Consider the following 12,393-nt stretch of genomic DNA (forward strand, 5'->3'; position numbering starts at 1 on the left):
ATGATTAATGTACAAACTTCTTTCTTTTGGGTAGTTTCAGAGCAGAATCAATTTTGTGTCCTACTACTATTTGTATTAAACCCTGCACTGTATCAAACATTCAGTAACAACCATGGTTACAATTACATGTGGACAGCCTCTGCGAACTAGTCAATGCAAGCTGCAGTCAGTTCTGTTCACCACTTTGTCCTTAGTGTAAGGTAACTGTTGATGTATAGTAAATATTCAAATTTCAGGTTGAGTACCAAATATTTATAAACCACAAAAATCTAGGTATTAAGTCTACAAATATGTGTCACTGGCTGAGAGGTGTCTGAATAGAATAGACTGGACAGAAATTATACAGCTGACAATGAATACCTTCCAGTGATACACCAAGGACTTTCACATACATGACAGACCTTCACGATAACTCTGTGAGGTAGTACACCTATTCTACAGAGAAAAAGGAGCAAAAGGCGAGTCTTAACCTGCTTCTCTAATACTCCAGCCATATTCCACAAGCCACATGCAGTTCTGAGCACCTGAAATGTGGTCACTGTGACTGAATTTATTTTCAATATTAAGTTAATTAAAATTAAACAGTAACAGATAATCAAGTCAATTATGACAAACTTATGTTTGGAACAACCTATATATGCAAACCTGTTTTTCCAACTATAACTTTATGAATGCTGAGATGTGCTCGAAGTATAAAACACCTATCAGATTTTGAAAATTCAGTACCCCCAAAAAAGGAATAAAAAGTATCTCACCTGAAAGATTTATACTGATTACACATTGAAATAATAACACTTGGGGTCCACTGAGTTAAACAAAACATTAAAATTAATTTTACCTGTTTTTTACTTTTAATATGGCCACTGGAAAATCAGATATGGCTTGTATTTTTCTATTGGATGGCACTGATCTCAACACCCTCCAAACCCCTGCTCTGTCTACTACACCACATCATTAACCACACATTAAATCAGTAGAGAAATCACTTCTCAGACCAAAGTCCAACAGAAAAAAAAAGGCACACCAGGATACTGCATAACTTCTCATCTCAACGCCAATCATTGTTTTTCTTTGAAATATTTAGTGTCAGAAGACCTAGATTTAAATCTCACTCTGCAGTATTCCTTTGGGCACGAGTTTAAGTCTCTCTCCAGCTGTTTAAGATATTAAGGGAAGACATGGAAGCACCCACTACATTCATAGGACACAACAGACTCTTACAAGTGCTGCTCCTTCCATTCACTAGTCACTGTCCATCATCACCACTTCCCAAAAGAGACAGTATTCAACCAACACTCTGTATTAATAAGCGTTAGCTAACACAATGTCCAAGGGACTTCCCTGAGAGACTAGTAGTTAAGAATCCGCCTTCCAATGCAGGGGACATGGGTTCAACCCCTGGCCCAGGAACCAAGATCCCACATGCTGCAGGGCAACTAAGCCTGCATTCTACAACGAAGACTCAAAGCAGTAAAGTAAATAAATAATTTTAAATGTTCCAGACATATAAATATGGGTGACCAAATAAATCTTCACTCTTACGAAGCACATCAGTATTGCCTGCAATTGTGCAGTCCAATGTCCTCGTTAATAGCTTCACGTAGCTACTGACATTTACACTAACTGAAAAGAAGTAAAAATTTAGTCCCTCAGACATAATAGTAACATTTCAAGTGCTCAATATGCCTTTGTAGCTAGTATAAATTTTCATCATGGAAGAAAGTTCCATTGGAGAGTAGCTTTCAAAAAGTTAAAGCCACACAGTAACCATGACAGGAAAACATCTTGTTAAATATAATTCAAATATTATATAGGTTAAGGTTCTTGAAATCATGTACTTCACTCCACACCAAAATGAAAAAGACTGTGATTCTACACACATAGCATTTTATGTCTTAAATTATTTCCTAAACAGAGTGAAAGCACATTCCCTAGAATTAGCCACACCCCTTTACAAGCTGAGTAAATTGACCATTAGGAAAATACGGAAAAACCTGATACACCTTAAACGTGGCCTAGAGTAGACTGCCACATAATTCTAGGCAGTATGACTCTTCCAGGTGGTAGAGTTAAGCATATGACATACCCCAGTAACTCAGCACTGCTTTCTCTTTGCAAATCAAAATAACCATTATCAAGAACCCCCACCACTGAATTCACAACACATTCCATGCCTGCATTTATGGATCAAAGGGAAAAGAACAGGTTTGGGAGATTTTTAATTCAGACCCAAAGAACCTGGGAATACAGCAGAATGTGTCAATCAGCATAAAGATACTAAATGAGCTAAGAAATGATGATTGCAGACAACTCTATACACAGCCTAGGATTTTTTTCAGAACCTGCAATTCTAACAAAATCTTGTTCAAATAGACACTCATCTGTTCACTGCTATCGGCCTAAACATCTTAAAAAAGAAAAAAAAAAAAAAACTTTGTAACTTAAAATATTAATGTTCATTTGATGTAGTTCTAAGCCCTTGATGACAGACCCTTCGGTTGGTCCAAGTAGTTAGTATAAATTCATTTCAAGTTCACCCTTTGACACTTTCACAGGTTAATGCTACACTCAAGTTCCTCAATTTTTGTTCCCAATTATTGTTTCAGAAAGATTTTGCAAACTGGCAGAGGCTCAGAGGTCAAAGACCTAAGATGCCAATTAAAATAATCCTTATTAATTTTTATAAAGGGAATGAATAAAAATGAAAAGTCAGGAATTATATTATTCTAAAAGAGGCTGGTGATTGGGGCTCTGAACAATTAATCATTTTCAGCTAGAGTATATAATCACCATAGCAAGCTTAAGCTTAGGCATGGGCTATATATACTACTCCAGAAATTGAAAGACTGAATTCTTTAAGTGTATTTGCATAGCTACTTTACACTCAACTCTTCAAAGTAGTTGAGAAGATGGCTTCACTCAAGTATTTGCAAAAACTATGAACCACTTAGAAAGGAGACCTATATTAAATGTGTCTTCAATTAGTGACAAGGTTGGAGTACAACCTTTGGAGTTATTCAATAATCTTGTTTCTTCATTAATAGAAAAGAAAAAACTATTGCTCAAACTACCACTAGTCAAGAAACAAGATTTACTAGTGGGATATACCTCTGTTTTGTAAAGCAAACAGCAATTGTTAACTGCTTTTCTTGTGTATGATTTTACATACTTTTGTCTGCAGGAAGATTATTTTCCAGAAGCAGTTCAGTGTGAGGACAAGGGTGTGTTTTCCCTTCATACTCAAAAACATTATTTTCCTAACCCTTCACATTCAACAGTAGTAACCACAGCAACAAAAATTTTGATGGAGCATGAACAATAATTTCTGGGTCCATTCTGTCACTTAATGTTTCTTGACCTTCTGTCAAATAGTGTTCTATTGCATTGCATGAGTTATGAAAACCAAAAATGACTGAACAAAAGTACATTACTTAACTCATTTTTTTGAGTAAAGATTACTCATTATATTTCAAGACAAAGGAAAAGAAGTCTTGCTGATGCAAGCAAAGGTGATAACCTGTAAAAAACGAAATTATGTTGACAGCCAGACTATTAAATCTAATAGCAAGAAGCCTTTATATACGTTATAACAATGGCAGAAAATAAATAGCATTTCATGGTAAAGTGTCTAGTAGATCACTAGTGTTAGTGTCATGTCAAACCACTGGCATCTCTTGTCATTACGAATTAGTCCTTCAAATGACTGAGGGGAGGCAGGACTCTTTAAGGATGTAACTGGAAAGAAAACATACTTTATGAATAAATTTATTTCAGCCTAAGTAAAACAAGGATTGGTGAACCAGGAAAATCAGAAGCTCAAAAGACGACTTAATTCAGTCAAGTCCTCCAATGATCACCTGCCTGGGCCCGCCATGGGCAAGCTGCCAGATAAGACAGTCTGCTGCCTACAGGATACTGCACCATGGGGAAGAACTCTAGAACCTACTAAAGGCAGCCAATTACAGACCAAATAACCCTGCATATCTCAGGGCAAGTGTGCTGTATCCCCAGGGTTCATTCAATTCCTTGCAATCCTGAGGGAGGTACTCACGCCAAGCCAACTACCTGCTAACCTCCGGCAGACCCCACGATCACCTCTGGACAACTCCTTTCTGTTTTCTAGAACCACAGAGGGGATCAAAGCTGCACCATTCGCAGAGAAATCAAGAAAGTGAAAAAAGGCGAGTCCCCCTAGGAACCTTGATCCCCACCCCCGCAACGCACTCTGAAATTGACACCACCCTGATAAATACATTCCCCCATTCTATCCTCCTCCTTTTCCTTCAGTGACCTTCCCTGTTCCTATTGCCTTGGGCAAGACAAGAGAGGAGCTGCTGTCGTTCCCCCACCCCCGGGGAAGGTGCCTTTCCCTCTGAGAGGCGCAGAGGGAGGAAGGAAAAAAGCTTGCTCCTCCCCAACCCACCCGCGCCACAACTCCTAGGTGCAGGCACGATGGGGGAAAAGGGTAAAGAGAGAGAGCAATGAGAAGTGACAGCCCTGCGCTGGCTTAGGAGAAGAGAATTCCTGCTCCGGAAGAAACGCGGGAGATCACCACCACCGTACAACTCCCCCCGTCCCCGGCTCCACGAACCCAAATGAATGAACTGAATAAAACCGGGGGGTGGAAGGGTTTATCATGCGCAGTCCTTGCCATCCAGGAAGCGAAGACAGAGAGGTCTTCAAACCCCAGCGTGGCCTCGCTCCCCCACGGATCTCGACTCGCTTCCTTGCCACCCAAGCCCCACATCAATCATTTAACCCTTTAAGCTTTCGGAGATAGTGCCCCGTCCTCCGCCTACCTCAGGAACCTATACCCCCCCCCCTTCTACTCTTTTTGGCTTGGACTCAGACTCCCGCTTCTTCCTTCCGACCTCCCTCGTCTCCACAGCCCTCACGAGCCCCGGCCCACCGCACCTGAAGATGCTCCTGAAAACGAATTGGCAGAATCTGGGCCATGGCGCTGTCGCGGGGTATGGTCTCCTCCTGTCACTGGGGCTGCGGGGCAGTGGCTGCCCGGGCTCTCCAAGGAGAGGAGGAGAAGGGGGAGGGGGGAGGCTGGGCTCAGCAGGAGAGTCTCCGGGGACGCAGGAAACTGGCAGGCAGACGAAAGAGCTCAGGTCGGGGGCGGAGGCTCCAGGGTCCGGGAGAGCCGCAATGGCGGAACCGGGCGCAGCGCAGACTCCGGAAACGGCTGAGCCCTGCGGAGGGATCCCGGCAACAGAACTCCGCCCCAGTCACTTCACCCCCCCTCCGCCTTATGTACCCCTCCACGGAGTGCCGCGGCACCGCGGAGCGCAGGAATTCGGGACGCAGTGCGCCGAGGGACTCGCTGACGGCTGCGACAAGGCAATAAATAGAGGCATCGAAGGGACTACTTTTTTTGCCTCATCACTTTCCCCAGCCGCCTGCTTTTCCCTCCCCCTCCACCACCTTTTTTTGCATTTTGCCACATCATGCGACTAAGGGCGAGCAACGTCATTTCCGTGGGCGCTTAAGGTCCCACCCACGTACTTCCGGGTGCACGTGACGCTGGTCGGGAAAGGTCGGCTGGTCGCTGCCAGAATGCAGAGCGAGTTCTGGGGAAGTGCGGCGTCTCCTGGGAATGAGGTGGCTGTTGGGCCGCCTTGAGGAATGGCGGTGCTGCTGCCTTCCCCTGTGTGCCCTGTCTGTTTAAATCGAGTCCCTTACGAAGAGGACGTGGCATGGGCAGATGGGCCCAGCCTCCCGCCCTCTCGGTGACTCAGGGAAACGGCCTCCCTGCAGAGCGGTCTTGGCAGTAGGCTGCTGCCCTCCTCCCCCGCCCGGTTCCGTGTGGTGGGTGGGTGGTGGTTACATCCCAAAGAGGGGGCATTGAAATGGGGTTTAAAATCCTCTCTGCCCTTCTGACGGTTGGAGAAGCTGACGCTTGGCTTCTAGCAGAGCTAATAGTCTCTTCGGATGTTAAACAATTGACTCAAAGGGCGGTGAAGGCCATTGATGAGGTATCTCAAATAGGCCTTGTGATGGCCTTTCTTAACGTTTCTGCGGACATTTTGGCAGACGTGTTTATGAATGTAGCCTAGTAATTTGCTGGAGATTTTGAGTGTCCTAAATACGCTCAAGAATAGGACTGAAATTGTAGCAGGAGGACTTTTTTTCCAGCCATGTCAAATAATGAGGCTCAAAGGTTTAGGTTAAAGTTGGGTTTTTTCTCAGTGTGGCTAAAATACGCTCTTGGAGAAAGAGATTAACTATTAGCGGTGTGTTTCAGTGGGACCACCTTAACAGTGTAAGTTAACAGTGTTTGGGAATGCCAGTACCTCAAAGCTGAAGCATCGTGTCTTCTCTCTGCGTAAAGCTGTCTACGGTATTCAGTATCGGTTAATAACCTTCCCAGTACTCTATTGCTAAAGTATAAGCTATAATGATATTTCATAACAGCACAGATACAGTAAAGGATAAAAGAATTTTCGTTCTGTGCCGTTCATTTTAAGAGAGATGTAACTTTTTCCAGAAAGATCTTGAGGAACTATTCAGGTACACGTTAATTATTTTTAGTGCCCTTTTCAGTTAAACATAAAACCCCTATTAGGTAGACAGTAATTTTGTGTGTCAAGCAGTTTTACTTAAGAGAAATTTGCTTAATCATTTAAATTGCTTTTAATATTGTCCCCAAAGTATATCTCACATACTGAGGATGAGACAAGAATCTTTGGCAGTTAAAATTGCAGACAGAGACTATTCTGCAAAGAAAAGCCCCACCACCATGTCATCAGAGTGAATATTTATGCTTGGCAAAGTTTCATTATGTTTTGTTAAGCTAAATACTTGAAGATGTTCTGTATTCTGTGGCATTTGAAATGACCTTTCTAATAACCAGTTTAAACACGAGCTGCTTTGAATCTTTTGGAAGTATGCAAATTTTAAATTAAAGATCTAAAGGTGTTGCTGCTCTATTATACAGTTAAAGCAGTAACTTGAATCAATTTATATTTCCAGTCTCAGAATCCGGGATACAAATGAGCTATGATATGAATCGGAGACCAAAATTTTATTAATAACAGTCTTGCATTTTCAGACCTCTAATTTTAAATATACGGTTAGAATCCACAAAGCAATGGATTTTAGCTTGGATATTTGGTGTGGAATGTGTAACCAAAAGTGCACTGAGATTGTTAAAGTGAGTGCTGTGTCATCACGCACAGAAATGAATGCCTTGTTTTCACAATCATTTACATTATACCAGCTCATTTTGAACACTGTATCCTTCAGTAAATCTAGAATTTTTCAAGAGAAAAAAAATGTACTAGATGATAAACATTAAAAAAAAAAACACCAAAGCCCAAATCTGTGCCTTTTAAAGACTAATGATGTTTGGCTGAGGTAATGAAAGAACTTTTTATGGTAGTACACTGTTCTTGTTAATGTGTAGAAGCAGGACAAAAGGTTATCAATACTTTGTTTATAAGCCCTAGAGGCTGAGTCACTGTTAACGGTTACCTGAGCAGTAACTAAATGGCTTTGTTTTCAGGCACTACCTTAAGTTAGAGAAGATAGGGGGAGAAAAACAACATCTGTTATCTGGTTTATAAGGTTATCAAACTATAACAAAGTCTTTTAATAAGACTATAAATGTTATTGTCATGGCTTTTGATTTCAGAAATCCAGTGTTTTAGCAAGGTAGCAGCAATGTTAATAAAATAGTCAAATACTTTTGAGTTTGAAGGTATTTTTAGCAGAATATTCAATAGTAGGTACTTGTTTTGAGTTATACCAAGTGCAAATAGCAAAAACTACATTGTTGCTCTGCTATCTTGAGGAGTGCCAGTTTCTCAAAACCTACACAAGAAAACTTTGTCTCCTGAATATTATGCCAGGACCTGTGTTACACCGATATATATATATATATATATATAATCAGTGAGAATGACACATCAGAAAAACTTCCTTGTAGGATTCCTCTGTAGTTTTTCATCTGCAAGCAATGGTGGATTTAAGGCCCATACCTTTTAACTTGACCTTTTAAAAATAGCATGAACTAACTGCATTGCAGAAGCGACAAATAAAGCATTTCTCGGACATTAAGAGATTAATTTTGAAGCAGAAGTTTAAACTTAACCCACTGAACCAAATATTTTAAATTCAGATTTTAATGAAATCAAGAAGGATATACTTTAGCATTACCTAAGTAAGATAAGTGGTTTTGCCATTTAAACAGCAGCTTTGAGAAACATCTCAGCCCCCTAGGACCACTGCTATGAATTCCAGCAGGATTAAAGAGCATATCAAAGGCCAATAAATGACTCAGTTATCAGTGCCCGCTTTGTTTTGATCCTGAACAAGTCACCCAAAACGATATTTATAAAGCAAGACAAAACTTTGATGGCATTATTTTAGTATAAAATGGATCTTAACATATATTCAGTTATCACTCACTGCCCAGGCCTGTCCTAAATCTGATTTATATAGACAAGTTTTATAATGTATCATGGATGGCAATAAGATCTGAAGTGAATATTCTGCATCAGGAGCAACCATGTTCCAAGTAAGCAGTCAAGTCTAGCCCTGTGGGAATACAATCTGGAGTCTAGCATATTTTAGGCCCCTCCCAAGTTTTCTAAAGGTTAAATCAGATTCCAGCAGAGGAATGAAGTAGCTCAGAACATTACCTTAAAAAGTCAGCTCAGAAAAGTTGGTTCAAATATAGTGATACACAAAGCTTTGGGGACAGAAAAACCCAGAATAGCACCAACACTACTGATCAACAAAGTCAGATACTGTGTCACAACCTCCTTTTCACTTGGAAAAACAAAAGTTAAAAAGAAGCTTAAGATCTACAGATGCAGGGGTGGGAATGATTGTTGTGGGCTTCCCCCCTCTCCAGCCCCTTCTAAATGTGTACAACTGTCTCCTTTCACCTCCTGGAGTTACTGTTTCCAAAGCAGGGTATGACCCACAAACATGTTCTACTACTTTTAAAATTCTGTTACACTCCAGGGATAGTTCTGCAAGTAGCAATGCAGGAGGCAGCCCTGCTGTTGCTGCTCAGTCACTAAGTTGTGTCTGACTCTGCAACCCGATGGACTGCAGCATGCCAGGATTCCCTGTCCTTCACAATCTCCAAGAGTTTGTTCAGACTCTTGCCCAATGCATTGGTGATGCCATCCAACCATCTCATCCTCTGTCACCTTCTCCTCCTGCCCTCAATCTTTCCCAGTATCAGAGCCGATTCCAGTGAATCAGCTTTTTGCATCAGGTGGCCAAAATATTGGAGTTTCAGCATCAGTCCTTCTAATGAATATTCAGGGTTGATTTCCTTTAGGATTAACTGGCTTAATCTCCTTGCTGTCCAAGAGGCTCTCAAGAATCTTCTCCAGCACCACAATTCGAAAGTACCAATTCTTCAAGACTCAGCCTTCTTTATGGTCTAACTCTCACAAGCATACATGACTACTGTAAAAAAACATAGCTTTGACTACACAAACCTTTGTAGGCAAAGTGATGTCTCTGCTTTTTAATATGCTATCTAGGTTTGTCATAACTTTTCTTCCAAGGAGCAATGTCTTTTAAAATTTCATGGCTGCAGTCTCCATCTGCAGTGATTTTGGAGCCCAAGAAAATAAAATCTGTCACTGTTTCCACTTTTTTTCCCATCTGTTTGCCATGAAGTGATGGGACCCAATGCCAGAATGTTGAGTTTTAAGCCACTTTTCCACTCTCTTCTTTCATCAAGAGGCTCTTTAGTTCCTCTTTGCTTTCTACCATTAGAGTGGTATCATCTGTATATCTGAGGTTTTGATATTTCTCGTGGCAATGTGATTCATCCAGCGTGGCATTTTGCATGATGTACTCTGCATAGAAGTTAAATAAGCAGGGTGACAATATACAGCTTTGAAGTACTCCTTTCCCAATTTTGAACCAGTCCGTTGTTCCATGTCTGGTTCTAACTTGTTTCTTGACCTGCATACAGATTTCTCAGGAGATAAGTAATCTGATATTCTCATCTCTATAAGAATTTCCCACAATTTTTTGTGATCCACACAGGCTCAGATGGTAAAGAATCTGCCTGCAAATGTAGGAGACCAGGGTTTGATCCGTGGGTTGGGAAGACCCCCTGGAGAAAGGAATGGTTACCCACTCTAGTATTCTTGCCTGGAGAATTCCATGGATAAAGGAGCTTGGCGGGCTACAGTCCATGGGGTCACAGAGAGCTGGACACAACTGAGTGACTAACACACTAAAGCAGAGTCAGAGGCTTTAGAGTAGTCAATGAAGCAGGTGTTTTTCTGGAATTCTCTTGCTTTCTCTATGATCTGACGGATGCTGGCGATTTTACAGCTGGTTCCTGTGCCTTTTCTAAATCCAGTTTGTACATCTGGAAGTTCTTGGTTCATGTACTGTTGAAGTCGAGCTTGAAGGATTTTGAGCATCACCTTGCTAGCATGTGAAATGAGCACAATTGTAGTTTGAACATTCTTTGACATTGCCCTTCTTTGGGATTGGCATGAAAACTGACCTTTCCCAGCCTTGCAGCCTTGTTATGGTATTATAATGAACTCATCCTCAGAAGAGAATATTAAGGACTGACATTTGGTAAAGTTTTGGCTAACTCAAAGTCAAGGAAAAGTCAAGGAAACAGGACTTACTTAGTTACTAAACCCTTCAGTATATAACAATGAAAAATAATGTTAAGGGGCTTCCCTGGTGGCTCAGTGATAAGAGAATCCACCTGCTAATGCAGAAGACATAGAGGATCCCACATGCCATGGAGCCACATGAGCCCATGAGCCCATGAGCCACAATATCGAGCCTGTGCTCTAGAACTAGGGAACTGCAACTCCTTCCTGAGCCCATGCACCACAAGAAAAGCCAGCGCAACGAGAGCCTTGCACACCACAACTAGAGTAGCCCCTGCTTGCTGCGACTAGGGAAAAGTGCTTGGCAATGAAGACCCAGCACAGTTAAAAATAATTTTTAAAAAATGTTAAAAGGCTTTATTTGGCTGCACTGGGTCTTAGTTGCAGCACATGGGATCTTTTTTTAGTTCAGGCATATAGGATCTTTAGTTGCGGCATGTGGTATCTTGTTCCCTGACCAGGGATCAAACCTGAGCCCCCTACATTGGGAGCGCAGAGTCTTAGCCACTGGACCACCAGGGAAGACCCTGAAAAGGTTTTTAAAAACCTTTTTTAAATGGGGAAATCAATTCTGAAGCTTAAAGAGCTCAGGTTCATCACTGTGAAGTGATACATATAGTACTCTTGCAAATGTAGCCTGATCTGAATATGTACCAAATGTAGAACACACTAGAAATTACTCTTTTAAATGCCTTAAACCTCGATGTGTCATGGTGGTAAAAATGCATTAGGTAAAATAAACCCAAAACTTGTTTACTTCCTTTTGTTGCTCATATTCCAAATAACTGAGTTTAATGTTGTACAGTATACACACATATAATTATTATTCATTCTGTAACACTCCAGTAATGAAAAATATGCCAACTTAAATTTTTTTCCTACATCATATTTACTGATTTAAATTTTATTTTTCTTTTCTAAGCCAATCCTATTAGCACCAAAAGGCATGAAAACAGTCTCTTTGGGTTAGGCCAATCATGGGTTTGGGTGGACTCCAGGAGCTGGTGATGAACAGGGAGGCCTGGCATGCTGGGGTTCATGGGGTCACAAAGAGTCAGACACTACTGAGTGACTGAACTAAATCAATATATAAAGTTGGTGACTCAAGCTTCCACAGGGTGAGAATAAAAACTAACCGGATGAATAGTCCTTCATGTCTCCATATTTGGGGACTATCAAGCTAAGCCATCAGATCAGATGTAGAGATGAGATTATACTCATTACTGCAAAGGCCTTAAAAATTCCATTTCTTGAATGGGAACTAGATGGAGTAGCAAACTAGCACAAAACAGCAGTCTATAAGTGCTGCATGCTGTAAAAAGAAAACTCCAGGCCAAGCTGACTTTCAGATTTTCCTATCTGTAAGAATGAGTAGCACTCAAATTATCATTCATATGACCTATCTAATCTTAACCCAAGTTACAGAATTGGAAACCTCAAAACCCTTCAAAAAAGCCCTTCTCAAGGTGAAACTGATCATCTTTCCATTGTTTATCCCTTATTCCTCTCTCCAACCACACAAATTCTGTCTCCTTTTTTGTTCAAGTCCAACCCTTACTTAAAAATGCACCTTAAAATCTATTTGCCTTACTTAAGCTACTATAGCATTTATCGACTGTAATACCTATTTAATTTGAAGCCCAGGCCAACTTACCTTGGAGTTAGCACATCATTTATAAATATCAACCACATACAAAAAGCACCACATTGGGTGTTAGGTTATATTCTGGGTTATCCCATCTTACTTCTTACGATTTAGCTGAGCACCAAGGAATAT

The 12,393-nt window shown here is 41.1% G+C and overlaps 1 protein-coding gene across 3 annotated transcripts in view; it reads right to left on the reverse strand.

The window, feature by feature from the left end:
• CLTC (clathrin heavy chain) overlaps nt 1–5,301 on the reverse strand; it is a 66,484-nt gene extending 61,183 nt beyond the window's left edge. Inside the window, exon 1 of one of the 3 annotated variants that reach the window (XM_043482435.1) lies at nt 4,915–5,299. In XM_043482435.1, the coding sequence (XP_043338370.1) occupies nt 4,915–4,956 (42 nt within the window). In that variant the 5' untranslated portion in view covers nt 4,957–5,299. Of the gene's footprint in view, nt 1–4,914 lie in introns of all 3 variants that reach the window. The other 2 variants (XM_043482427.1, XM_043482442.1) reach the window with 2 other exon arrangements.
• Between the last annotated feature and the right edge of the window lie 7,092 nt (nt 5,302–12,393).

The sequence above is a fragment of the Cervus canadensis genome, chromosome 1, assembly GCF_019320065.1.
Source record: "Cervus canadensis isolate Bull #8, Minnesota chromosome 1, ASM1932006v1, whole genome shotgun sequence".
NCBI classification, from domain to species: domain Eukaryota; kingdom Metazoa; phylum Chordata; class Mammalia; order Artiodactyla; family Cervidae; genus Cervus; species Cervus canadensis.